This window comes from Mustela nivalis (assembly GCF_964662115.1).
Source record: "Mustela nivalis genome assembly, chromosome: 6".
Classification (NCBI taxonomy): domain Eukaryota; kingdom Metazoa; phylum Chordata; class Mammalia; order Carnivora; family Mustelidae; genus Mustela; species Mustela nivalis.
Genome location: NC_139025.1, coordinates 29968421 through 29992531, shown reverse-complemented (window position 1 = coordinate 29992531; position 24111 = coordinate 29968421). Strand labels below are relative to the sequence as shown.

The following is a 24111-nucleotide window of genomic DNA, read 5'->3' as shown; positions in this document are numbered from 1 at the left end:
TTCCTTGTTTAAGAATCCCCTGGAGAGCTGATTTCGGCATCCCCACCCCCCACCCGACCTGGTGTTGTCAGTCTGGGATGAACTTTTTCAAAATCACCCCCCTAGGTGATTCTACTGTAGGTCTGATGCGGGGTCCTCTGACAACTTCTAGAGAAACCTCCATGGAAGGGCTGGTGGGTGGACAGGAGCTTGCTTGGTTGTGAGGGAGAAAGCCAGGAGAAGGCTTGGGTAGCTGGCCAATTTGGTCTGAAACCGTACTTAGGCAGTGGGGTGGCCCTAGGTCACCCTCACACGATGCTTCCTTTAATGCCTGTCACCCTCCACAGTGTGAGAAGAAAGAGGAATTTATCGAAAGAATCAAACAGCTGGACATTGAGACCCAAGCTGGGATCGTGGCCCATATACAGGAGGTAGGTGTGTGGCTCTGGGGGACGTGGCTGTAGACTGCTCCTGTGGCCACCTGGACTGGAGCACCCTCCACCGGCGAAAAGCTTACCGAGTAGATCACCTGTTAATGATCTTGCCACTAATAAGATGCAGACGCTGCAGACACATTAATTCTATTTGGAAAGGTAACCATCGGCAAGCTAAAACGGGATAAAAATAAGAAAAAAAAATTTTTTTTAACCCTCAATCAAGTCTTCTTTTGCCTCTTCTTCTTGCCTAATATGGACTCAGACTATTTTTAAGAGCTGTCAAGTGGTTTAGGCTCAGATTTGATTTACAGACCCTGAGGATGTCTTCTGGCAAATGTCACCCTCCTTCGAATGGTGGATCTTTATAGAGAGACATTCTCCGCCTCTGTTGGTGACACGGCAGAGAAACAAGCTGCCCCCACTTGGGGAGGTAAAACCCAGCAAGTCCCGGGGGCTGTGAGGAGACCAGGCCTTCTGGGTCAGGAGGGCTCTGCACCAAGAGCAGCCCCTTCACCATTGTCCTTAGGTGGACGTGGTTTCGCTGGAAAGTGAGCCTGGAGAGGCAAGAGCCCACCTGATTTTCTCCCTCAACCACCACCCTACCCTATCTCCAGAAGGAGCACTGTATGCTTTAATCACATCCGGAGATACAGTTCAGCCTGCAGTGAAGACACAAAAAAGACACAAGCGGGAGCTCATAGGAGCAGGTGGATAACTGGCAGGGGCAGCTGGGGGCAGAGCTCCCCATGCCAGCACGAGGGACCGCAGCTCCAGGGCTCGGGGCTCCCACAGCTGCGCAGGGCGTGGTGCGTGAGGCTGGTGAGCTCTGAGCCAGGATTGGAAGCAGGAGATGGAGGCAGCTCGTCACAGGGAGGGGTCCGTCAGGGAAAGTCAGTAATGTAGCAGATATTCTCAGCCCCCGTATCGGGCTGAGCGACGGAGAGCCTCAGAATGATTCTGCTCTTTAATTTTCCTTGCACGTCTGTGTATTTGGAAAATAGTGTTTATTCCAGGACCTGGGTCCTTGAGACTCGCTGGTTCTTTCCACTTGCTGCCTTTCCTGCTCAGACAGCGGGTTATTAGAGAGATAGAAGGGATGTAGCCAGAAAGGAGTCCTGTATCTCTCAGGCTGGTGAAGGGGCCTGGCCTTCACGGTTGGCTGGGTGCTGCTTAGATGTCCAGGTGTGCGGAAAACTGGGGGAGGATGGGCACCAGCCTTTAAAAGTTCCTTGGGCGACTGACGTATTCCTGGGGTTGAGCCCCTGTGCTCCTTCCTCAGAGGCCTTTCCCCAGCCTCGGCTTGGGGCAGGTCTAGCACTCAGCCTCTACTCTTCATCCTGAGCCTGCCCTGGACCACGGGCTGAGATTTCTCCTGATCCTTCATGATCAGCTGAATCTGTTTTTCCTTTGTAAGGTGAGGAGAGGTAAGAAAGGGGGTGCCTTTTGAGAAACTAAAGGACCCTTTCTTTCTTTCTTTCTTTCTTTTAAGATTTTATTTATCTGAGAGAGAGAAAGTATGAGCAGGGGGAGCAGGAGACGGAGAAGCTTAGCAGGGAGCCCAACGTAGGACTTGATCCCAGGACCCTGGGATCATGACCTGAGCCAAAGGCAGACACTAAACCAACTGAGCCATCTAGGCGCCCCCTCTGCCTTTCATTTTTGTTTAACTATTTTCTGTCTTTCTGCACGGCTCTGAAAAATTTAAGAATGTTTTTGGTGTGCCTCACTGAGTGGATAGCCCTGATTTTTTATTTTCCTGTTGAGACCTGAGTCCGAGATTACTTCTCTTCCCAAACTGAAACACGAGGTACTCAAAACAAGGGGCTTGTGCACTCTTGGCAGGTCTGGAAGGGGAGGAGGTGAGAAGTCAGGCCAGCAGAAGCCATGGAGAGGCAGCCCAGTACAGACACAGCAGTGGGCCTCCGCTCACACCTGTCGGAAAGGGGAAGAGCTCACGTGACCTTTGGGGATGAGATAACAGTCCTACCTGAAGATTGCTTTAGATTGATTCAGACCAATTCCCCCCACCCCCAATAAAATTGTCGTGTGCCCAACATTCTGGCAGAAGAGTTTGATTTAACATTTGGTGTATTCCCATTGGGTTGGAAGTAGTAACACACGGTCCCTCTCCTCCCCCTCGGAGCCCCTGAGGCTTCCCTGCCTTGTGTTGGAAGCTGGCAGTGCTCCGGGAACAGCGTCAGAGGACTCTTTAGGGAAATACCGTACTGGAGGAGTGCTTTTTGGCATTAAAGCCAACCCCCAGGTCCTCATTTCAGGCTGTGTTGAAAGCGGGAGTGACTTGCCAAGGGAAGCTGGCACCTCCTTACGCAGCCCCCTTCCCACAGCAGAGGGCTGGTCCGTGAAGGGCTGCTGGTGTCGGTGGGGCACGTCAGTCATGGATGCTCCTGGCCGGCCTCCACAGCGCCTCCCCCTGTGCCCACAGGTGACCCACAACCAGGAGAACGTGTTTGACCTGCAGTGGCTGGAGCTCCCGGACGTGGCCCCAGAGGAGCTGGAGGCCCTCTCAAGGAACATGGTGTTTCATCTCAGGAGGCTCATCGATGAACGAGACGAATGCACAGAGGTGCGTCCCCTGACACCAGCGGGAGAAGGTTCTAGAAATGTCAAGCTGGTCGAGGGTGGGGCTCCTCCATTCATGTGCTCCTGGTCGTCCCACTGAATATTTTGTCTCTTGAAACTCCTACCCTCTTTCTCCTGCCTCCCTCTCTCGGGGTGTCTGGCTCCCAGCAGGGGTTTTACTCCTTGTCTTCTGACATGTGTGGCCGCGTTGCGGGGGGGCACAGGCGCCATGTGGGCTGCACTGGTGAGACTGCTCCCCCCCCACCCCCGCCGCAGTTGATCGTGGACCTGACCCAGGAGCGGGACTACCTGCAGGCGCAGCAGCCGCCCAGCCCGCTCAAGTCGTCCAGCACCGAGTCCACCCCCAGCCCCACCAGCAGCCTCTCCAGTGAGGACAAGCAGCACCTGGCCGTGGAGCTGGCCGACACCAAGGCCAGGCTGCGCCGTGTCAGGCAGGAACTGTGAGTCTCCAGTGACCCCGGGCTGCCATTCTGCTGTCGTGTGGGGGCTCGCCAGCACAGTGTCTTTCGTGCCATCTCCCTTGGCGTGGTGTGGCCGACCGGAGCCCGCTGGTGTGGGCCCCAGTGTCAGCGGGGCTTGGCTCTGCCCCGAACTTGGTCGCAGTCTGAATGTGGCCCCGTCGCCTCCCTGTCTGGGCTCCTGAGTCCAGGTTACAGATCGTTTGTCCACACCCATCTGGTCAGGGGCAGGAATGATCACACCTGGGGAGGTTTTCTTGCCTGGAGGGAAGACGTGGCTCCCCCCATCAGGTGAACCTGTTGTCCCCTCTTTCCTGCAGCAGGTGAAGTGACATTCACTGCACACCCTGGGAGCTGCCCGCCTCCCCCTGGCTGCCTGCCTGGCTGTGGGGGATGCACCTGTAGTTAGAGCCTTCTTACCTGCCTGCACCCTCAGAAGGAAATCTGGTGTCTGGTGGGGGGTGTTTGAGAGCAGGTTTTTAAAGGTTAGAAATGGGAGAAGAATTTGAGTAGGAACATTTTGGCGGGCTCAGTCTGCAGACTGCCCTCCTGGCTCCCGGAAGTGTCCCCTTCCCTCTCCCTCCTGTGGTCTCGTGAGGTGCGGGGGCTGGTGGGGGGGCTAACTGAGAAGGGCTCACCGTGGTGCCTCCACGTCACCCCCAGGGAGGAGAAGACGGAGCAGCTTGGGGACACCAGGCACGAGGTGGACCAGCTGGTGCTAGAGCTGCAGAAGGTCAAGCAGGAGGTAAGTGGGAGGGGCTTTGCGCATGTCTAGGGGGTGGGGAGCTGTGCACCCTGTGTCTGGGGGGCTCCCCCAGAACTGTGGCCTGGAGGTTTGGGAATGCAGCCTCAGAAGCTTCCAGCAAAGGCCTCTGTTTCTGTCTGGCCCAAAGCAGCATGGCCTGAGAGCCAGTTGTCCTAAGAACTGCTTTGGTAGGGGAGTGACCCTGTGTGGGGGGGACCCCTCCCAACATGGACCTGCCCGGCCACCAGAAACTGGCTTCTCCTGGGGCGTCCTGGGAATGTTACACTCCTGGGGCTCGACCCCTCCTCCCTCTGCAGAGGGATGCCCTGAGCTGGGTGCCCCTGCCTTTTCCCGCCTTCCAGAACATCCAGCTGGCGGCTGATGCCCGCTCTGCTCGCGCCTACCGAGACGAGCTAGACTCCCTGAGGGAGAAGGCGAACCGCGTGGAGAGGCTGGAGATGGAGCTCGTGCGCTGCAAGGAGAAGCTGCATGACGTGGACTTCTACAAGGCCCGCATGGAGGTGAGCCCACGCCTCCCAGACGCACCTGCCAGGTGTGGGGAAAAGGGAGCCATGGGATCTGGAAGGTCCCCCTCTGTGCTCCCTGCCTGGTTGGAGGTGGGAGGGCAGGGGGAGGAGGGAGAGCTCCTGTAGTGAAGTCCTCTGATTTCTTTTAGGGTTTTTCTTTTTCTTCTTCTTGCTGGTAGGAAGAAACGGAACTCCGTTTCTTCCTACCACTTCATGAAGTCCTACCACTTCATGAGTTGTTTTATTTTCTCAGATGAAAGGGGCAAAATTCCTGGCACTTGGACTGGTCCCATAGTAAGCCCTCAGTCGTGGAACCCACTCAGATCCTGAGGTTCTGGGTGGATGGTGCCGGGGAGGGCATCGGGGCTGACGGGACTGGAGACCAAGACCCAGGTGGGGTCCCTGATGCCTCAGTCGTTCACCCCGGCTGCCTCATGTCAGCTGCAGGTTCTAGGGACCCTCCTTTCCAAGGCTTTGGGGGTTTTGCCCCCATCACTAACCCCGGGGACTCTGGAAGTAGTTGCCCCGGGGACTCTGGAAGTAGTTGTTCTGGGCTGGTAGAATCAGGATGTCCGTGCATACCAAGTGGGCTTGTTTGGTAAGAAATAATCCCAGTTGCCACCCAGGAGGTTTTGAGGGGACTGAGCACAGGTCTGGGGAGCACAGTGGTCCTCTCCCAGCCGTGCTGCTGGCAGGCATGCTTGGGGAAGACTGTGTGGCTGAAGACAAGACAGGCTCTCCTGCAGCAGGCGGGCCCCGCCCCAGGGCCGTGGGAGGAGTGTGGGAGGCCGTAGGGGCAGGGCCTGTTTGTTGCCCAAGGAATATCTGTTCCCTGAGGAATGTGACACCCCACCTCCTGCGGAGAAGGCGCCTTTGGTGCTGCTGCCTTGGCCTGAGCCTGGGGTGCGGGTGGGACGCCAGCTCTGTCTTTGTTCTGGAAATGGTTGGCTGGCTGGCTGGCTGTGCTGAATTTGAAAAGCATAAATCCTGGGATAGACAGGTTCTGGGACGTGGGCACACAGCAGGGCCTCTCCTCACTTACTAGAAATGCCATAGTTGGGAGAAGAGATAGTCCTTCATGTTTGCCCAGACCACTGCCCTCGCCGCGCCTCCTGCACACTGGTGCCTGGGGTGGGGAGCGGGGGGCTACCCAAGGCAGCCCCCAGGTGGGATCAGGGGCAGAGTGTGATTCCCACCTCTTCCCCCAGCTCTGCCCCGTGGGGTGGTGGGTGTCAGGATCCGGCCTCTAATCTCTGTGCTCAGGCCTGGCCCTGTCCAAGTCGCCTTGTGCAGTCCTCCAGACACAGCCCAAGGAGCATCTGCGGCGTGCGAGGCTGGAGCAGCAGCGAGGGATCTAGAAGCAGGATGACACGTGCCCCTGCTTCACGGAGCTCCCAGACTTTCAGGGGTTCTCCTGGGACCCCCAGTCTGATTTCTCCTGTTCTCATCTCATGTTTCATGGCTCTCTGCGGCAACCACGACATTTTTCACCTTGATGCATGTCCTAGTGAAGAGCTACTGTAAAACTGGTAGTGCCTGAAATTTTGCTTTAGTTTTTTTAGCCACAAAAGAAATAGCATGCGTCTCTGTGAGGTGTTTACTTGGGGGCAGGTGGCAGGTGTGCAGATGCTTTGCCGTCCAGGCTGGCTAATGCCCTGGGACTGGTCCGCAGAGTTCAGACTGCCGCAGAGAGAATGAGTCGTGCTGTGCTGTGATGCCCGTGATAAGAGGGGTCAGCGGATGGCAGTACGTGGGCACTCCTCCTTAGATCTGAAGTAGTTACATGAGCCTTGCTCACTGTCTGGAGGGGAGTCCCAGGCCTCCGCGTGGAAGGTACGCCATCCTCAGGAAGCGTGTCAGTGTGGGGAACAGTGTGGTTTCTGTTTCAGAAAGTACTTTGGGGTTGCTGGGTAGGGAACGGATCACGGGGTGTCAGGAAGCCACAGGCTATGAGAAGTCTACCAGCCGGGTATCACCCGCCCGGATGGGCCCACCTCCTCCTGCCCGCTCCCTGCCACAAAGCCAGGAGGGGCTGAGCAGGAGTAGAGCAACAGCTGTGTGCTTTCGTTCATTTCTCACAGCAGCCCCGGGGGACGCGCTGAGCTCTGGGCCGTTGCATGGACCGCGCAGGGTCGATGGCATCCCGTGCAGACCTGGGTCTGCCTCATGTTCCAGGTTCCTTTTCTGCTGCAGCTTCCCTCCCTCCCACTGGCAAAGGCCCTGAGGTGGGGAGTATGTTTGCTGTGATTGTGGCTCCATGCTCAGCATCTAGACCAGTGGACAGACACTTGCTGAAAGAATGATGTCTGGGGTTTTCCTGGGGCATTGTCTGCAGGGCTGGCTGCCGCTGGGCCACGTGGAGTATCCCCCTCCCAGACCCCTGCCTAGACCCCCCACCCCAGCTGGCTGCCCACCAGAGCACTTGGCTCTGTGCTGGCTGGGAGGGAACCTGGAATGCAGCTCAGAGACCTCAAAGCAGGCTTTAGGAGGAGAGCCAGCAGTATTGGGGGCCCCCAGGGATGGAGGTGGGCCATCTGGCCCCAAGTGTGGGGGTCTAGGCCTGGGCCACTTGGTCCCCCTGAGTGCTTTGTGTCAGAGGCAACACTGCCTTGATGCACAGGTGTGTTGGATGGGCCCGTGTTTGTGTTTCAGTAAACAGGGTTGCGCTATACAGGGAGGGTATACGGGGTATACGGGGAGGGTGGGAAGTAAAAAGATAGCAGTGGGCATTAACTGTTTTGAATAAGCTGATTCGAGATTAACATCAACTTACTAATGAGATAATGTAAAATATCAATCAGTTTCAAGCTGTGAAACTACTCCACATGAGTGTTAGATCATCTGTTTCTCAAGATGTGGTCTGTATTCACCTGCCACCGTGTCCGCCTCTGTTCAGGATGCTTGTTCAAAATGCAGATTCCTGGGTACCACCTTTGGTCCTGAGAGTGGACCCCAGGAATGTGCATTCTGCAGGCTCGCTCCTAGATGGCTCCTCTGCCAGGCACGAGGCCTCCAGTTGCTGATGGACAGGTGCTTTCTCCTTCCTGCTGGCTTTTCTGGGCCAGAGATGGGGTGGGCAGTGTGGACGGCAGGTCTGTGGGTGGACTTTGGCAGGAGGCCTTCTGTGTGCCCCTGGAGCCCTGAGGGCGGGGACTGGGTCTTAACCGGACTGCATGCCCTGGGGCCTGGCACTCACTGGGCGTTTCATAATCACCCCACAAGTCGGCCCCGTTGCTCAGCAATGGAGACTTAGCCTGGGGAGAAGGACAGGAAGGATCAAGAGTTCTCGTCCCCTCCAGGAGGGAGCAGTGTTAGGTGTGAACTGGCTGGAGGACTGCAAGACAAGCATGATTGTTGTGTTCGTGCCCCCACCCCCTAGAGCCACCCCACTGCCGCCTCTGCTGTTTGGTGCTCACTGGGGTCATGCTGTGGATACCTACCCCATAGGGGATCCATTTCTATACACAGGGCGTGGCAGGTGGCCCAGGTGCCTTCCCAGAGATCCCAGCCAGTCCCACTGAGGAGAAACACGGTAACCCGTGTCATGGTGGGCAGCATGTGTTAGTGCCCCATGGGAGGAAACTTTCGATCAAAGGCCTTGGAGTTCAGGGCGAGGACAGGGTTAATTTTGGTTTGAAAAATATGGACTGTGAGTTTCCACGTTTTGTCATTACACTCCTGGCAGCTCCTCTGTGGCTCATAGTCTGGTTTGTACGAGGGCTCACCCAGCAGGAGACCGGTGTGGAGGGAAGCCTTGAGTGGGTGCACCGGTGGTCCCTGACTCCCCTTTGCAAGCAGGTGACCAGCCTCGCTCCTGCCAGCAGGGCATGTGGGAGGGGGACAGAGGCAGAGCTGCTTCCCGGAGGTTCGTCTTGTCCCACAGTTTGCTTTTGGCTGAAATTCCCAACGGCAAAGGTTAGGTGCCTCGCTACTGTCTGCGTCTTAAGCAGAATAAAGGTAAGACGGGCCTTGTCCTCACTCCTCTGAGATTTATGGCTTTCTGGGCAGTGCTGGCTCCAAAGTCAACACAGTCTGAGAGGTGGAGACCGAGCAAGGCGCAGTCCTAGCTGCCACACACCCTGCGGGGTTGTTGAGGGAGGCTTGCCCCCATCTGTAAAAGGGGGTGCCCTGGCATCATGTTTCCAGTGCACTTATCCTAGCGAGACACGGGACCTGACCGATCCTGCACCAAGGGTGGTTGGGGTGGGGGGTGCTGTTGGCAGGGCAGTTAGCAGCTGGATGCGTGAGCAGTCCACTCCAGCCCTGCCTGGCCCCAGGGGCTCCCCATCCTCCAGAGCCCGCCCCCCCACCCCCCGGCCAGCAGGCTCTTGCCGCTGCCCGAAGGCAGGCTGAAGATTGAGGGCCTCTGCCCACCTTCTCTGTCGTTGGTCATTAACCCCAGGGCCTGCCCCCAGGATGCCCTCCACAAGCATCTGAAGCGGCCGCTCAGCCTCCATCGGTCCTCGTTCATCCCCTTCTCTCCTGCCACCATGGTGACCCTTCTAAGAGTTCCTCCGGCATCTGTGCATTGCTCTGGGGTTAAAATCCACACTCTGCCTTGTCTGGCACTCACCCACTTCAGGTCTCCCCAGGGCCCAACTGAGGCCTCCTGGGCCCAGTCTGTCTCCCCCAGCAGGGCCAGAAGAGGAGAGGGTAAGGTCAAGCTCTGCAGGTCCTTCCGAAGCTGCTCATTTCCTGTAGGCCCCCTGCACACCCCCAGAAGTGTTCAACCCGGGGGGCTGTGATGGTGAGTGTTCCTCTGTCCCCGCCGACTTGTGCCTCACTGACCTAGAGCTTGAGTCCTCGAGCGTTTGTGTAGCTTGGAGATATCCAAACTATAGTCCATCAAGGCTGAAATCCCCCCCCCCATCTGTTTTAAGTATAAAGTTTTATTGGAACGTCGCTGCATCCTTCCATGCAGTGTCTTCTGTGGCAGCTTTTGGTACCCCTGCAGAGTTGAGGTGTTGTGACAGAAATTGATGGCCTGAAAAACCAGAGGTACGCAGCTCTGGTCTGCCCCATGGTAGGTGCACAGCGAGGTTTTTAGATGAGCAGTAGGAACTGGGTTTTTGGAGCTTTTTCTGCCTGCCAGGAGTGCCTACGCTCCAGCCACATCATCACACGTGAACCTCGGGGTGGCCCACCAAGTGTAGCGGCCACTGTGGCTTCCTCTCACTTTCTCCAGACGGGAAAGCTGAGGGTTCCTCCACCCCTCGTGCAGCTGGCCCTGCCAGTAAGGAGGCGCACCTGATGTTGAAACACGTGTGTCTGTTTGCAGGGCTGCGGCCTTGCTGAGGAAGGAAATAAGGGAGGGGGGCTTGTAGAGACGAAGAGGGTGTGGGGGAGAGGGAGATGGGGGGCCTTGAGGAGGGGTTGATGGCGGAAGGGCAGGGGGCGCCTGGCCTCCAGCAGCCCATGTGGGAATTTGGACAGCATGCCGTAAGCGGGGAAGGTTCAGACTCAGGGAACAGAGCAAGAACTTTGGAGCCTTGATCTTCTGTTTCCACCTGCAACTTTGCGTTTCTCTGTGTTCTAAGGAGTTTTGATAAAATTTGGTAGTGTGAAGTTAAAGCAGGCTAGATCCGTTGCTGGGCTTACACTTCAGTCTACCACGCTTCTGGAACCTTCCGTGGAGCTTATCAGACCACGGTGCAAAGGGCCAAGCAGATGGTGTTTCGCCAGGAGGTGATCTCTATGGAGTGAGCAGGAGGTCCGCCTGCCAGAGTGGAGGGCCCTGTCTCCCTCCCGAGGACACCTCTGGACTGGGTGCTGTGGTCTGAGCCCAGCAGGAAGGAGCTGGTTGTGTCTTTGATTCTGCCCCCACCCCCTAGACCCACCCCACTGCCGCCTCTGATGTTTGGTGCTCACTGGGGTCAAAGAGGCCCCATGGAAATGAGTCTCTGCCTGCTGCTTGGTGGATGGAGGCTCGGAGGCTGCCGGGCTGACTGGTGTCTTCCAGGGGTGTGAGGAGATGGTGACAGCCCCTTGCTCCCCGGGCCTCAGACGCCGTGTCCGGAGTACATCCCGGGAATTACTGAACCTGATCCCGGGTCCGCCCTGTCGGTGTTAGAGAGGGAGGGATCTCTGATGGAGGGACAAGCTCTTGCCTCACATCCCATGGCTAACGGTGCATTGGCAGGCCTGGGAGCCAGAGCCTGTCGGTCTATATCCCCGGTCCCTGCTCCCGGTCACCGTGCCAGATTAGCGGTGGCAGCTCTCGAGCCCTTGGGGACCAGCCATCAGGCCTAAATGTGGCCCCTCAGCTGTTCGCAGGGCTGGGTCAGGCCTTGAAATAGCCTCCTGGTTCAGTCGAGGTCAGGTCTGCAGGGGGGCGGGCTGGCTTTGGGCTAGTGCCCCGGCATGAGGAACGAGGCCTCTTGGTCCTCCAGGCCGAGCCCTCGGCTTGCTATAGCAGCTCGGGCACAACTTCGTGCAGATCCGGTTTCTCGCATCTGAGGGAGTAGGGTGTACGAGGCAAGCTGAGGTATTTCTGTTGGCTGGAATACAGTGGAGGTCGAGGTGGAGGCCAGAAGATAGGAGATGTATTTGCACTTGATCTTAGCCAAAAGGCCAAGAAGCGATGACGGAGACGTATTTGGGAAGTAATTAAAAACCGTCGTGTTCCATGCTCTGTTTCACTCCTGTACACTTTTCTCCATCCCTGCCTGTTGGAGGTCGCTGAGTCCTTCAGAGCCCATGTCACATGCCCTCTGACTGGCCCCCGCCCTCCCATGGTATGATTCAGCCAACAAGTATTATTGAACATATCTCTGAGGCCCACAAGAACAGACGTGGAATAGCCCTACCCTGGGAAGCTGACGGTCTCAGGGAGGAGCAAAGGCCATGTTGCCTCACGGTGTGTCCAGAGCACTCTGGGAGCCCAAGTACCTGGCTCAGCAGGCAGGACAGAAAGAATTTGCAAGCATTTCTCAGAGGGGGCAACCCAGGCTGGGTTTTGCATGCTGATTAGGAGTTGGTTATGAGGCTGAAGGGACAGCCTGTGCGGTGGGAGCTGAGGGCCCAGCCGAGAGGTTATATGGGGAGTGTGGCTGGCTGGGTCTACTGGAGCTCAGAGTGTGAACTATGGGGGCCGGAGAGGGAAGGCCAGGCCTTCTTCCTGCTTGAAACTCCTCTGTGTGCTCTAGGTCGTGTCATCGTTGCTGGCTGGGGCCTCTTTCCCCCATGAGCCCCTTGAGGATGGTTTGCAGGCAGTTGAGGGCAGTGGAGAGAACACAAGTCTGGAGCTCTCGGGCCGGAATTCAAATCCCAGCTCCTCTTGAGCTTCGTGGTTTTGGGTTTATTTTTTAATTTTCCCAAGTAAGTCTCTCCCTCTGTAGGAGGGGACAGTCCCTCCCTCCGTCTTGGGGCTGTGGGGCCGAGTGAGGGAGGGAAGGGTGGAGGGCACCCAGTGCAGGACCAGCCTCGTGGGGGACACGTTCTCTTAACAGAAAGAGGGCACTTAGGTAATGCTGAGGCTTAGAGCCTTCTCAGCAGCCAGCCTTTGATCAGAACTGTGACCGCTGACCAGAAGGCACGTGGTTTCCCCTTTCCTGAGAATCTCTGATGCAGGGAAAATGAACACACAGTGGGCAAGCAGGAGCTACCCAGCTGTCAGCGGGACAAGCCTTTGAAAACCGCCACCAAGAAAAGCAGACACGTCCCCACATCTGGGTGTTTGCACACTACGAAGGCGTTTGGGGAAACTCAGTGCCTCCAACATACTGAGTGGCGCTGGAAGGGCTCTGGGGAGAGGAGAAACGAAGAGGCCCCATAAGTGGGGTAGGAAGGGGAGGAGAAATGGCACCGCCTGGTGCAGGATTAAGAGTCCAGCGGCCCCTCCTACGTGAAGGGGCTCTGCGAGGAAATGGCCATCATGTTCCACACCTGGCACATGCCTAACACACAAGGAGTGGGGTGCTAATTTGGGGGGGTTCCCCTCTGATTGTGACTTAAGTCTTAGAGAGTCCCCATTTCTAGAACCATTGTTTGTCCAAGAGCATGTATGTAGGATGTTCGGGTAGGATCTGGATCTGGAACGAAAGCTCGTGTCAATCGCTCCTTTCTCCCAGGACCCTGGTCACGAAATACATGTTGAGTCCCGAGGACTGGACTCAGCCTTCGAGCCTGGGACTGTTTCTCAGCCCCACCTCTTCCTGCTTAAGGAAATGGGGCTCAGCAAGGTCCCATGTCGGTCGGCAGCGTCCACTTGTCCGCCCAGATGAGGTTGTTCGTGCCAAGCGCCTTCCTACCACGGCGGCACGAAGTAGGCACCCAGGACAAGTGCGCTGAATGAGGGCCGGAGTTCGGGCAGCTGCCTGATGGTGGACTTTCTCTTTCAGTAACGACTCCCGTCTGGCCTTGTGCAGCGGGATGGTGAAGGTGCTGAGAGGTGGAGCCCCGCCCACACCCGCAGCCTCTCCCCCCAGCACTGCAGCCCCACCCCACCCCTGCACCGTGTGTCTGGGCCTCGAGCCCCTGTGACCCGGGTGCCTTCCTCTGACGGTTCTCATGTGTGTCTTTGCGGAGCAGGAGCTGAGAGAAGACAACATCATTTTAATCGAGACCAAGGCCATGCTGGAGGAGCAGCTGACTGCGGCCCGGGCCCGGGGCGACAAAGTTCACGAGCTGGAGAAAGAGAACCTGCAGCTCAAGTCCAAGCTTCACGACCTGGAACTGGTATTGCCACCACTCCCACCCCCAACCCCCCGTCGTCACTGCATCCCCCCATGGACTGGGGCAGGTTCAGGTTTACGCTCTGCCCTTCTCTGGGGTTTTGGCCTGGGCTCACGGGGCTGCTGCTGCCGCCGTGGTGGTCCTGGGGGCTGTGGAGGGGGCAGCATTTGATGCCTACAAGATGGGACTCGACTGCTCATGCTTTCCTGTAAGGATGGATGTCCATGTGTGTCTGTTGCAAGAAGGTCTCTGCTGGCCTCCATGGTGTGAGCTGAACTGTGATTCGGGAGCGTCTCAAGGCCCGTTGGGCCTGCTTGAAGGCCACAGAGCCGCCCGGTTTCACGGTACTTTCTCTAAGGCTCCATGTGGTATGTCACTCTGTCCAGACAGCATTCATTAGAGGCCTTGGGGCTCCGTTCATCACCCAGGTCACTGGGACAGGGTGTCTTTTAGCAGCTGTAACTCTCACAGCTGGCTGTGGGGTTGGAGACATTTCCTTGCAGCTGGGCTTTTTTGTTTTTGTTTGTTTGTTTTTTTGTTTTTTTTTGCAGTGAGCAGGTGCATGGAGTCCCTTCATCCTGGGGGAAATGAGAGCAGGTGCCTGGGGGACCAAGGTCTTACTCCTTCCCTCTTTCTGCACCAGGACCGGGACACAGATAAGAAGAGAATCGAGGAGCTGCTGGAGGAAAACATGGTCCTTGAGATAGCCCAGAAGCAGAGCATGAACGAGTCCGCCCACCTCGGCTGGGAGCTGGAGCAGCTGTCCAAGAACGCGGACCTGTCCGACGGTGGGTAGCACCTGGTGTCTCCAGCCGACCCTGCTGCCCCTTCTCCCTCGGCCGGGGAGCTGAACACTTGGCTCAGAATCTTCCATGTCAGTCTGTCCATTCACCCTCAAGTAAAAAGGATTTCTTTCAAGTGCCATTTGGAACAGTTTCCTTGCAGTTCTCCCCCAGGAGAACATGAGGGGTCTGGCAGCCTCCTTGTTGGGACGTGAAATGCAAATTAAGTGTTGCCCGCTTTCTCATTTCCCATATGGACCATCCTAGGAGCTTCCAGATTACAGCATGCTGACCCCCAGAGGACATCTTAGGCTTCTCTGTGGATGGTTGAAAGCTCTGGATGGCAGGTGACATCCCCAGGGGCCATGAAACTCCACTCTAGCTGTACCACCAGTGTTATTTCCTCTGTTCATTTGCATAATTGGGCAAGATGGATGCAGTCTGTTTTCTGTCTCTCTGGGTTGCGATTGCTAAGTGGCTGCTGCTCCCCGGACCGGGACCTCTTTCTCTCTCCCTGTGCTTGCCGGGCGGCGGCTGCCCAGCACCCCAGACGAGGTGTTGGCCTGGGGGAAGGTGGGTGGGGCAGGAGTCAGCCCAGTAGCAGGAAGCTCTGCCTGCCCGGCAAACAAAAGCCAGTTCCTTTGTTCAAAAATAGTACTCCTGCACCTGATAGCGCCAAGTTAATGTTTACTTAGAACTTTACGGAGCGTTGGTAGGGCATTGGCTGGTTTGGGGGTGGCTTTTTCAATTCTAGTACAATCCCTAAGCATAATGAAAAGGTCGCCGAGAGCAGCTGGTTATTTCTTATCTTTGAGCTCCGAACCTAAAATCAGTTGAGTAAATTGTTAATCTATGTGAGAAGTTAGTTCTGTCCGAGCTTTGGTGCCCCAGTGCTGTTGCGGGGGTGGGCCCGCAGGGCTGGGGGGTCACAGGGATCCCCTGCTCTGCAAGTTGAGGTCAACTGGGGAGGACTGCTGCCGCCTGGTGGATCAGAGAGGTAGTGCGGGCTGCCTAGGACAGACTCAGACCAACCGCGAAGGGCAGCTGATGGGGTCGGTAAGCCTCACCAATTCAGACTAAAGTATGTGAGCCCTTCCAGGTCAGTGATGATGATTTCTTCTTGGTGGTCCAGCTCCTAGTGCTTATCTGGAAGCTGGTGGGTGTTGGTTTGAATGGCGGCATAGGGGGAGTAGAGCCTGAACATCCTGGTGCGTGTGTGCTGTGGTGGCTTCTCCAGAGCAGCTGGCTAGATGACCTCCTTTAAACCTCGGTTTCTTATCCTGCAAAATGGGGGTAATGAAGCCACCTCGCAGGATTGCTGTGACTATCCAGTGACAGGAGGCGTGAAGCGTTACACCGTGCCTGGCCCATGAGCGGGCGATCCGTGCTGAGCACCTTTCCTCTTGGTCGCATCAAAACCCATCCCCCCACATGCACCTACATACACAGGCATGTGCACACGCACACACATGCACACGCACACCCGATTGCTGGGGATGCTGATGAGCACAGCACTCGGCGAAGCTGTTGGTTTTCTTTGTGATAAACTGTTGTGTCCTCATCATGGTCTCTGAGGCCCTGCCTTTCACTGAAGAGGAAATGAGGCTTATAATCAGTTCCATTGTTTAACTTGTGGAACCTTCGCTTTGATGCCGTGAGCACAGAGCTGCAGTCGGGAATGACCACAAAGTCTGGAGGTAAACGGCAGGGCCAGTGTCAGTCAGGATAGTGAGACTGTACCGAACGTCACAGAGCTGGATGCGGAAGATGATTAAAATGGTTATTTTTATGTTCTGCGTATTACACCACAATTTTAAAATGTTATTTTTCCTCTTGGTTGCTGCAGAAGTATGGTCCAAGTGATCCAGAGTCCTGAGTCCTTGGGGTCTTAAGTCGGGCTTAGGTTGCATTTGTAGCATGGTGAGAACTGAGCCCTCCATGCATGTGTGTCCCTTGAGAATACATGCGCTGACGTGTGCGCCGGCCTAGGAGGGTCGGCAGGGCGAATGCTTCTGCCACCGTGGCGTGCCTGCTGTTGCCTGGGGTCTGTAGGATACTCCGGCTTGTTGGGGCTGTTCTGCCATCCTCGGTGGGTGAGGAATGCTTCAAGATGGATGCTGATGCCTCCAGTTCTTACGATCAGACAGAGGGTGTGAATGCACACGTTTTATTTCCAGCTTGATGTGCTTGCTATGAAAGCCGTCCCCTCTGTGTGCCTCCAGCCCCTGGCCTGATGAATAAGAAGCCGGTGGGGAGGCTGTGTTAGCAAGTGTGGTAAGGCTCCCAGAACAGAGCGTGTGGAACTACTGACGGGACAGGTTGGGACAGGACAGCCCTGATCCCGTCTTTTCTTTTCTTCTTTTTTTTTTAAAGATCTTATTTAAGAAAGAAAGCATAAGCGGGGGTCGGGGGAAGGGCACAGAGAGAGGGAGAAGCAGACTCCCTGGTAAGCAGGGAGCCAGGGGCTTGATCCCAGGACCCTGGGATCATGACCTGAGTGGAAGTCAGATGCTTAATGATGGAGCACCCAGACACCACTGCCACCCCCCACAGTCCCTTCTTTCGTGGGCTTTCATGTACATTCCCTTCTTCCTTTCCAAAAAAGCCCCCCTGAGTTAACTTCCCAGCTTGTGGCAGGAGGGAGCCAAGAAGTTTAGTTCATGACTCTTGGGTCTGTGCCCCCTTCTTCATTTGTATTTGAGCTATTTCGGGGCAGAATAGATAATCTGCCTTTTTCTGTCCTCAACTCACATTTTCATCTCACTTAGAATTTTAAACAAATTTACATGTATCATCTCATTTTTTTCCGATACAGTCATGAAATTACAAAATCTGTCTAAAGGATGGCAGCTCCCAGGCATACATACCCACTCAGCCACCTTACTGCTCGTGGCAGACATAACTAGCCGATTGCCATGCCCTTCCTGCTGAGCGTCCCAGGGCTGGCACAGAAATGTCACCGACTGGCCATCTCTGTTGGTCTCTTACCCGACTTTGTGCTTTAGCCTCTAGGAAGTCATTTGTGTTTGAGCTGAACGAATGTGCCTCCAGCCGCATCCTGAAGCTAGAGAAGGAGAACCAGAGCCTCCAGAGCACTATTCAGGGGCTGCGGGACGCGTCCCTGGCATTGGAGGAGAACAGCCTGAAGTGCGGGGAGCTGGAGAAGGAGAACCACCAGCTCAGCAAGAAGGTAACCCCAGCCAGGGGTGGGTGACCTCCTCCCCCAGCCCTTGTCTGTAGTATACAGCAGGCAGAGCACAAAGGAGTAGCGAGCACGCACAGCCCAGCAAAGATGCGACTGCAGTGCAGCCACAGTCAGTTGTAATAGAGGGACAGGAAGGTCATCAACAAGAGTTGAGAGGCAGCAGGGCTAGTCCCTGCATCACTTCTTTGAGGGTGTGGCCCACATGTGACTTGAACTGTGTGCCTTGTTGTCTTCATCTGTGAAATGGGGTTAACAGGGATTGTAAGGATGATAGGACTTACTGTAGGTCAGGGGTCTGGCACAGACTAAGTGCACTATTAAAAAGCATAGGATGGGACATGGGAGAGGAAGCAGCGATGTAAGTCACGTGTGTGTGTGTGTGACACGGGTGGACGGTTTTAGGGCATTGCTGGTGGTAAAACAAGGTCAGAGCTCAGTTTCTCTTGGCTTATGGGATGAGGAAGAAGAGAAGGCTGAATTGTATTTGCCTTGCAGGACAACAGCTAGGTCTTCGATTTAGCACAGTAGAGCCCAGACCTCTGGGAGGACAGACACAGCTTGCCAACTGTCTCTGCTCTGTGGTGACGAGGACCCCAGTTCATGCCAGGGTGTGCGAGGGGGCCCTTGAGAGCTAGGGGTTACCCTCGCGTGTTGGTCCCAGGGCTTCCGGACTCTGAGCACACCTGCTGCCGGATCCTACCTGGGGGAGAGAGTCGGGGAGCTCTCGCTTGCCAACCGCTGTGCAGGACGGCTGCTTCAGGGGTGCAGGGGTCCGTCCTGCACACAGGTCCCGCCAGCCTCATGTATGGAGGCTGCATTGGCAGGGGATGGGGGCTGCAGGCCGGAGACCAGGCACCCCGGTCCTGGCTATCCCGGCACTTCCTCGCTGGGTGAGGCGCGGCTGGAACAGTCTCTCCGGTCCCCTCGGGGGGCCTCCCAGCTCCAGCACTCACCCGCCTCGCCCCTTTGAAGGCTTGTGTGCTCTGCAGCCTGCTGGGTGCTGGATACTTCGTGGTCTCCCAGAGGACAATGGGAAGCTCCCCCTCTCAAGCCCTGGCTCCTCGTACAAGTGGAAGGCACTGAGACAGTTTGGGGTTTTACGTTCACGGGGGCCTAGCACAGGAAATATCTTTATAAATGGCAATCTGACCTCAGCCAGGTCAAAAAAATTGACCTTTAGAAAGATGAGAACCTTTGACTCCACAGGTCCTCGTGGTCAGCCATAGAAAAGCGGCAGGGTAATCTCGCTGGCCCAGCTCCCAGATGGCCTCCGAGGCCACCACTCACACTTTCCTCTGCCCTCGGGGTCCGCCCCGGCCCCCCCCCGCTGCAGACAGGACTGGCGGTGGGGGCTGCCTGCCCGGCTTACTCCTGAGCCCCCGTCTCTCGTCCCTCCCCACTTCCTCTTGCATCAGTTCCCCAGAGGACAGCCCCTCCCCTGCCACAGCCCATGGGAAACATGTCTTGGCACAGCATTCCCGGTGCAAAGGAGGTGCCCCTCTTCCCAGACTGGAGTCCTCTGCGTCTGGTGCCGGGAGCCCTGGGAGAAGGTCCTCCTGCCCCCCAGAGCACCTCTCCTCCCTGTTCTGCTCAGCCTGCCCAGGGCTGGTTCTGACCTGGTGCGGATGGTTGTGTTCTTTCCTTTCCCCAGCCTTGATCACCTCACCCTGTGGCCTTGTCTCTGTGGGCTGTGTTTCAGCCACCAGCTGGCATTTCTTGGCCCATAGGTGAACCACCGACCTGGCAGAGCCCCACAAGGGACGCGGCCCTGACACTGACTTTCCTGGAGGTAGTCCAGACAGCATAGCATAGGACGGACATGGGCCAGCGGGGATACAGTGACCTGGAGGCCCAGACCCCTGGTGCCAGCCTGGCTGTCCCCACCATCCCAAGTGTAGCCCAGGCTGTAAGCTTGCTTAGGTTTGCAATGTCTGTGGGAAACGTCGTTCCCCAAAGTGAATATCCTCCGTCTCACTCACAGAACGTCTATGGACCTTAGAGAAACTGCCTTCCTCTCGTGACTATAACTTTATGTCGATCTCATGAGAGTCTGTGCCTTGAGCCGAGAAGTAAAGAATCCTTATGTTCAGAGGAAGGGGTCAACCCTTTGAGGGAACACAGAGCCCCATGGCTCAGAAGAAGGTCCCTGGCACCCACATATCCTGGGAGCCCACAGCCTGAGTGGGGTCTTGAGGAAGGACAGAAAGCCCTCTCTGGGCCAGAGGATGGCTGCGAGCTCCCCCAGGGTCATTGTGGTTCCTCAGGGATGACTAAGAATCGTGGCTCCGGTTTCTTGGCAGAAAGAACCAGAAAGGGAGAAAGAGGACAGTGAGCTTCCCACAGGGATGCGGGGGAATGTGGGGAAATCATGTCTTCAGACGAGAAGCCTCTCTCTGGGACAGAAGGGACAGTGAGGTAGATTAACGGTGAGCTCGGGGTGAGCTAGGAAGGCAGGGAGCACACACCACAGGGCCCCCGGACTATGCACGAGACCAGGGCTGGGGTCGCCCACTGGTGTGCGTCCTAGCTCTGATTTGTGTTCACTGTAAGGCCTTGGGTCAGTCACTGAGCTCCTCCGGCCCAGAGTCGCCCTCCATGTGATGATTGGTCGTAACTGCCCAGGGAGGTCAGCTGATGTCAACGCACCTGCCACGGGCCCGGTGTGTGCTGAGCGCTCCGTGCTGGTAGAAGCTCGTGAAGGTGGATGCTGCTGGCCCCATGTCCGTTAGAGAGACTTGCCACTGGTCCTGTCGCTAGGAGCAAGGGACCAGATCCTGAACCCTTGTTCCTCTGACGCCAGTCCCTGCCCTTTTCCCAACTCCTGTCCACAGCGATAAGGAGTTTGGTGTCGGCAGGAAGGGCCGGCAGCCTCCTTGAAACCCTCGTGCTGCCAACGGCACCGTGGGCGTTGCCTCAGCCCGCTGAGTCAGCTTCTGCCTCTGCCATGCTCCCTGGGCATGGGGCACAACTGTGACAAGCTGGAGCTAGATGGCTCATGTTTAGGAAGTCCGGGCACTGGTGGGGCCCAGCAGGAGACCTTGGTGCCCAGGAGGGGCTTGGGTGGTCGACTGGGCAAGATGAAACGAGGTCTGGCCTGGGGCAGGTGATGGGCGTGTGGAGCGGGGAGCAGCATGGGCAGACAGGACACGACTCGGGGACAGACTTACCTGGAGGGTGCAGGAGGAAGGAAAGATGCATCAGAAGACGGCTCCAAGCAGCTGGGTGAACAGGAGTGTCACCGACCCAGGCAGCAGTCGTGGAGGAGTGGGAGGGACGAGGGTGAGCTAGAGGTCCTGGCAGGGCATCAGGTGGTAGTGGCTGGTGGCCCCTGGAGCATGGAGTCCGACCCTCGCATGGGTGGACAAGGCCTGAGACGGAGACGAGGGACCTGGAGGAGGCTGAGAACACGGCAGCGAGGCTGAGGAGGACTTGGCGCCCAGGACCTTCCCCTCCTCCCCAAGCCAAAAGTGCAAGGTGTGGGCTCAGGACTGAGGTCGCTATGGAACACTTTCCAGATGGTTTTTTTTCCTCGAGAAGAGACCTAGTAGAGTATTCTGCGAAGCTGATGGGTTTGGGTTTGTCCTGAAGCAGAGGTCACCTTGCAAGGCTAACTCGTGCATGGCTGGGTATTTGGGCTCCACAGATTGAGAAGTTACAGACACAGCTGGAGAGGGAGAAGCAGAGCAACCAGGATTTGGAGACCCTCAGTGAGGAGCTGATCAGAGAGAAGGAGCAGCTGCAGAGTGACATGGAGAGCCTGAAGGCTGACAGAGCTAGGCAGGTAGGTGTCTCTGAGACAGATGCTCCCGCCCACAACAGGGCATGTCCAGGATTCTAGCCATTTCCTGGTAGTGGATGAGCAACACACGGGTCACCGCTTGCCCAGCCGAGCTGCTCCCCAAACCAGCGATTCTTGAACTGACCGTGGAGGAGCAGGTGGTCAGAGTTTGCCTCCCAGGGCACACCGGTTGTCCTGGTTTTGATTGTCCTGATTGGGAGGAGGGGCGGGAAGGGGCTGATGGCATGTGGGTGGAGGTCAGAACGGCTACCAGATGTCCTGCAATGCACGGGACAAGGAGCTGACCCAGCTGCAGGCGTCCACAGCATCCTAGCAGACAGCCCCGGCCGGACTCCAGGCTTTATTTGGCTCACGCCACAGAAAGTCCCAGGGTGGGCAGCCCAGGGCTGGTGCAGTGGCTCATGGATGGCAGCCAGAGGCCAGGCCTCTCTCTTCTCACTCTGCCACCCCTGAGCTCTGGGCAGGAAGGAGGTCACGATGTCCAAGGTATGCGTCCTGTAGGGTGCCGGGCGTGTTAGAGGCACAGAGCTGACGGTCACCCTGAGCCCTGCAGGATGAGGGGGAGCCAGAGGTGCTAAAGGTTGGTGTTGGGTGGGGGTGTTGAGGATGGTGAATGTTCGAGGCAGAGAGAGATCACCTGTGGCGTCTTCTGGGGGAGAGTGGTGGAAGGGGAGGCCGCAGGCGGACAGGCCCAGGTCGTGGGGGCCCCACCGGCCAGGGTGAAAGGTACCAGGGAAATCTCGTCCATTCTTTTGAATCAGAGGGAGAGCTGTGGCTTGCGTTTCTGAATCACTCGGGCTGCTGTGGGTGTGTTTTGGCTTGAACGAAGTCATGAGTGCCCTTTACCTGCTATCCACACCAGTCCCCTGGGAAGCAGCAGGACGGCTCTGGGTGCTGTCTTGGGGGCCTGAACTTGAGTCTCCCGGTTTGAACCCGGATCACTGAACGACATCTGTGCAGCCACTGTGTCATTCGTGCCCATTCTGTTTCTCCGCAGATCAAGGTCCTCGAGCAAGAGAAGGATCGTCTCAACCAGGCGGTGTGGTCGCTGCGGGAGAGGTCGCAGGTCAGCAGTGAGGCCCGCACGAAGGACATCGAAAAGGAGAACAAAGCCCTCCACCAGACGGTGACCGAGACGAGCAGCCGACTCAGCAAGCTGGAGTTCGAGAAGCAGCAGCTGCACAAGGACTTTGAGCAGGTGAAGGAGAAGGTGGAGCGGGCGGAGGAGCTGGAGAGGGAGCTGCACCGGCTGGAGAAGGAGAACGAGAAGCTGGCCAAGAAGGTGGCCTCCCTGAAGACCGCCACCGAGAAGGCGGACGCCCTGGAGCGCGAGAGTCGGGGCCTGGCGCTCGAGAACCGGCAGCTGAGGAAGTCGCTGGACACCCTGCAGAACGTGTCGGTGCAGCTCGAGGGTCTGGAGCGGGACAACAAGCAGCTGGACGAGGAGAACCTGGAGCTGCGCCGCATGGTGGAGACCCTGCGCTTCACGGGCGCCAAGATGGCGCAGATCGAGCGCGAGAACCAGGAGCTGGAGCGGGAGAAGGAGGAGCTGCGCAAAAACGTGGAGCTGCTCAAGGCCCTGAGCAAGAAGTCCGAGCGCCTGGAGCTCAGCTACCAGGGCGTGAGCGCCGAGAACCTGCGGCTGCAGCAGACGCTGGAGAGCAGCGGCCAGAAGGCCCAGGCCCTGGAGCAGGAGCTCAGGGATCTGGAGGCCGAAAACCAGGCCCTGCAGCGCGACCTGGAGGCCCTCCGGCTCGCCAACAAGCAGCTGGAGAGGTCGGAGAAGGACCGGAAGGCCCTGGAGCAGGAGGTGGCCCAGCTGGAGAAGGACAAGAAGCTGCTGGAGAAGGAGACCAAGCGGCTGTGGCAGCAGGTGGAGCTCAAGGACGCGGTCTTGGACGACAGCACCGCCAAGCTGTCCGCCGCCGAGAAGGAGAGCCGCGCCCTGGACAAGGAGCTGGCCCGCTGCAGGGACGCGGCCAGCAAGCTGAAGGAGCTGGAGAGGGACAACAGGGACCTCACCAAGCAAGTCACTGTGCACACGCGGACGCTGACGACCCTGCGCGAGGTGAGCTGCTGTGGGGGGGTGGGCCGGCGGTCACAGGGGAGGGTGAGGGGGCGGGGTTGGCGCCTCAGTCCCAGGGCGCAGGGGCACGCCGTGGGGTGCGCCTCCCAAACAGAAGTGGGACTGTGTGTCTTGTCCCTGGTGCTACCCGGGATGGTGTCTGTGGGGACAAGAATGAAGGGGGACGTCACCTGTTACAGTCTCCCTGCCCAGAGCTGACCGCCACTCCGAGTCTGGCTCACTTGGCCCCATCACCTCCCGTGGGCGTTTGCACATGTACCTGCTTGACATCGTCCTTTCCTGCATCCTAATCTCTTTTGCCTTTCACTTCCTGTGACTTTTCTCAGTGTAGCGAGTAAGCTTTAAGCCATGGGTTTCTAATGGCTGCGAGATATTAATTGTGTAGATCCTGTAGATTGACTGCAATTACTTTTTGGACATTTAGGTGGTTTTCCAATTTTTTTCATTATTTTAAATAACACCGTACATATTTACACACACATCTCTCTTTTCAGCCTGTGTTCCTAGAAGTGAAACTATGGCATCTAAGGGTCCGGGCATTTTAAAGTATCCCACTATGTCTGTGTCCTCCTATTTCCCCAGTATTTATCCCCCAGGTCATTGGGCTATTCCTTCAGGATTTGGGCAGGGGAATAAACTGCTTTTGGGAATGACTCAAACATCCACAGCGTGCGGCACAGAAGTCGGGTCTCGTGCCTGTAGGAACCCAGCGTGGCTGTTCACGGGCAACCTTAAATGCAGTGAGTCTGGCAGCTCGGTGTTGCCACCCGGTGGCGTGGCCGGACTGTGTCCTCAGGTGGATGAGGGAGAGGGACCACA

General features: G+C 57.0%; 1 protein-coding gene across 4 annotated transcripts in view; it reads left to right on the top strand.

Annotated features, from left to right (window-relative positions):
- Positions 1-24111, top strand: part of CCDC88C (coiled-coil domain containing 88C) — a 124249-nt gene that overhangs the window by 64261 nt on the left and 35877 nt on the right. For all 4 annotated transcript variants that reach the window (XR_014312571.1, XM_082733946.1, XM_082733945.1 and 1 more), the window contains 10 exons: positions 327-410; positions 2860-3000; positions 3273-3457; positions 4139-4220; positions 4583-4741; positions 13277-13423; positions 14064-14208; positions 17208-17392; positions 21051-21188; positions 22204-23274. Coding sequence is in view for 3 of the 4 variants with exons in the window: in XM_082733946.1 (XP_082590072.1) it covers positions 327-410; positions 2860-3000; positions 3273-3457; positions 4139-4220; positions 4583-4741; positions 13277-13423; positions 14064-14208; positions 17208-17392; positions 21051-21188; positions 22204-23274 (2337 nt within the window). In the remaining variant the exon portion in view is untranslated. The remainder of the gene's footprint in view (positions 1-326; positions 411-2859; positions 3001-3272; positions 3458-4138; positions 4221-4582; positions 4742-13276; positions 13424-14063; positions 14209-17207; positions 17393-21050; positions 21189-22203; positions 23275-24111) is intronic.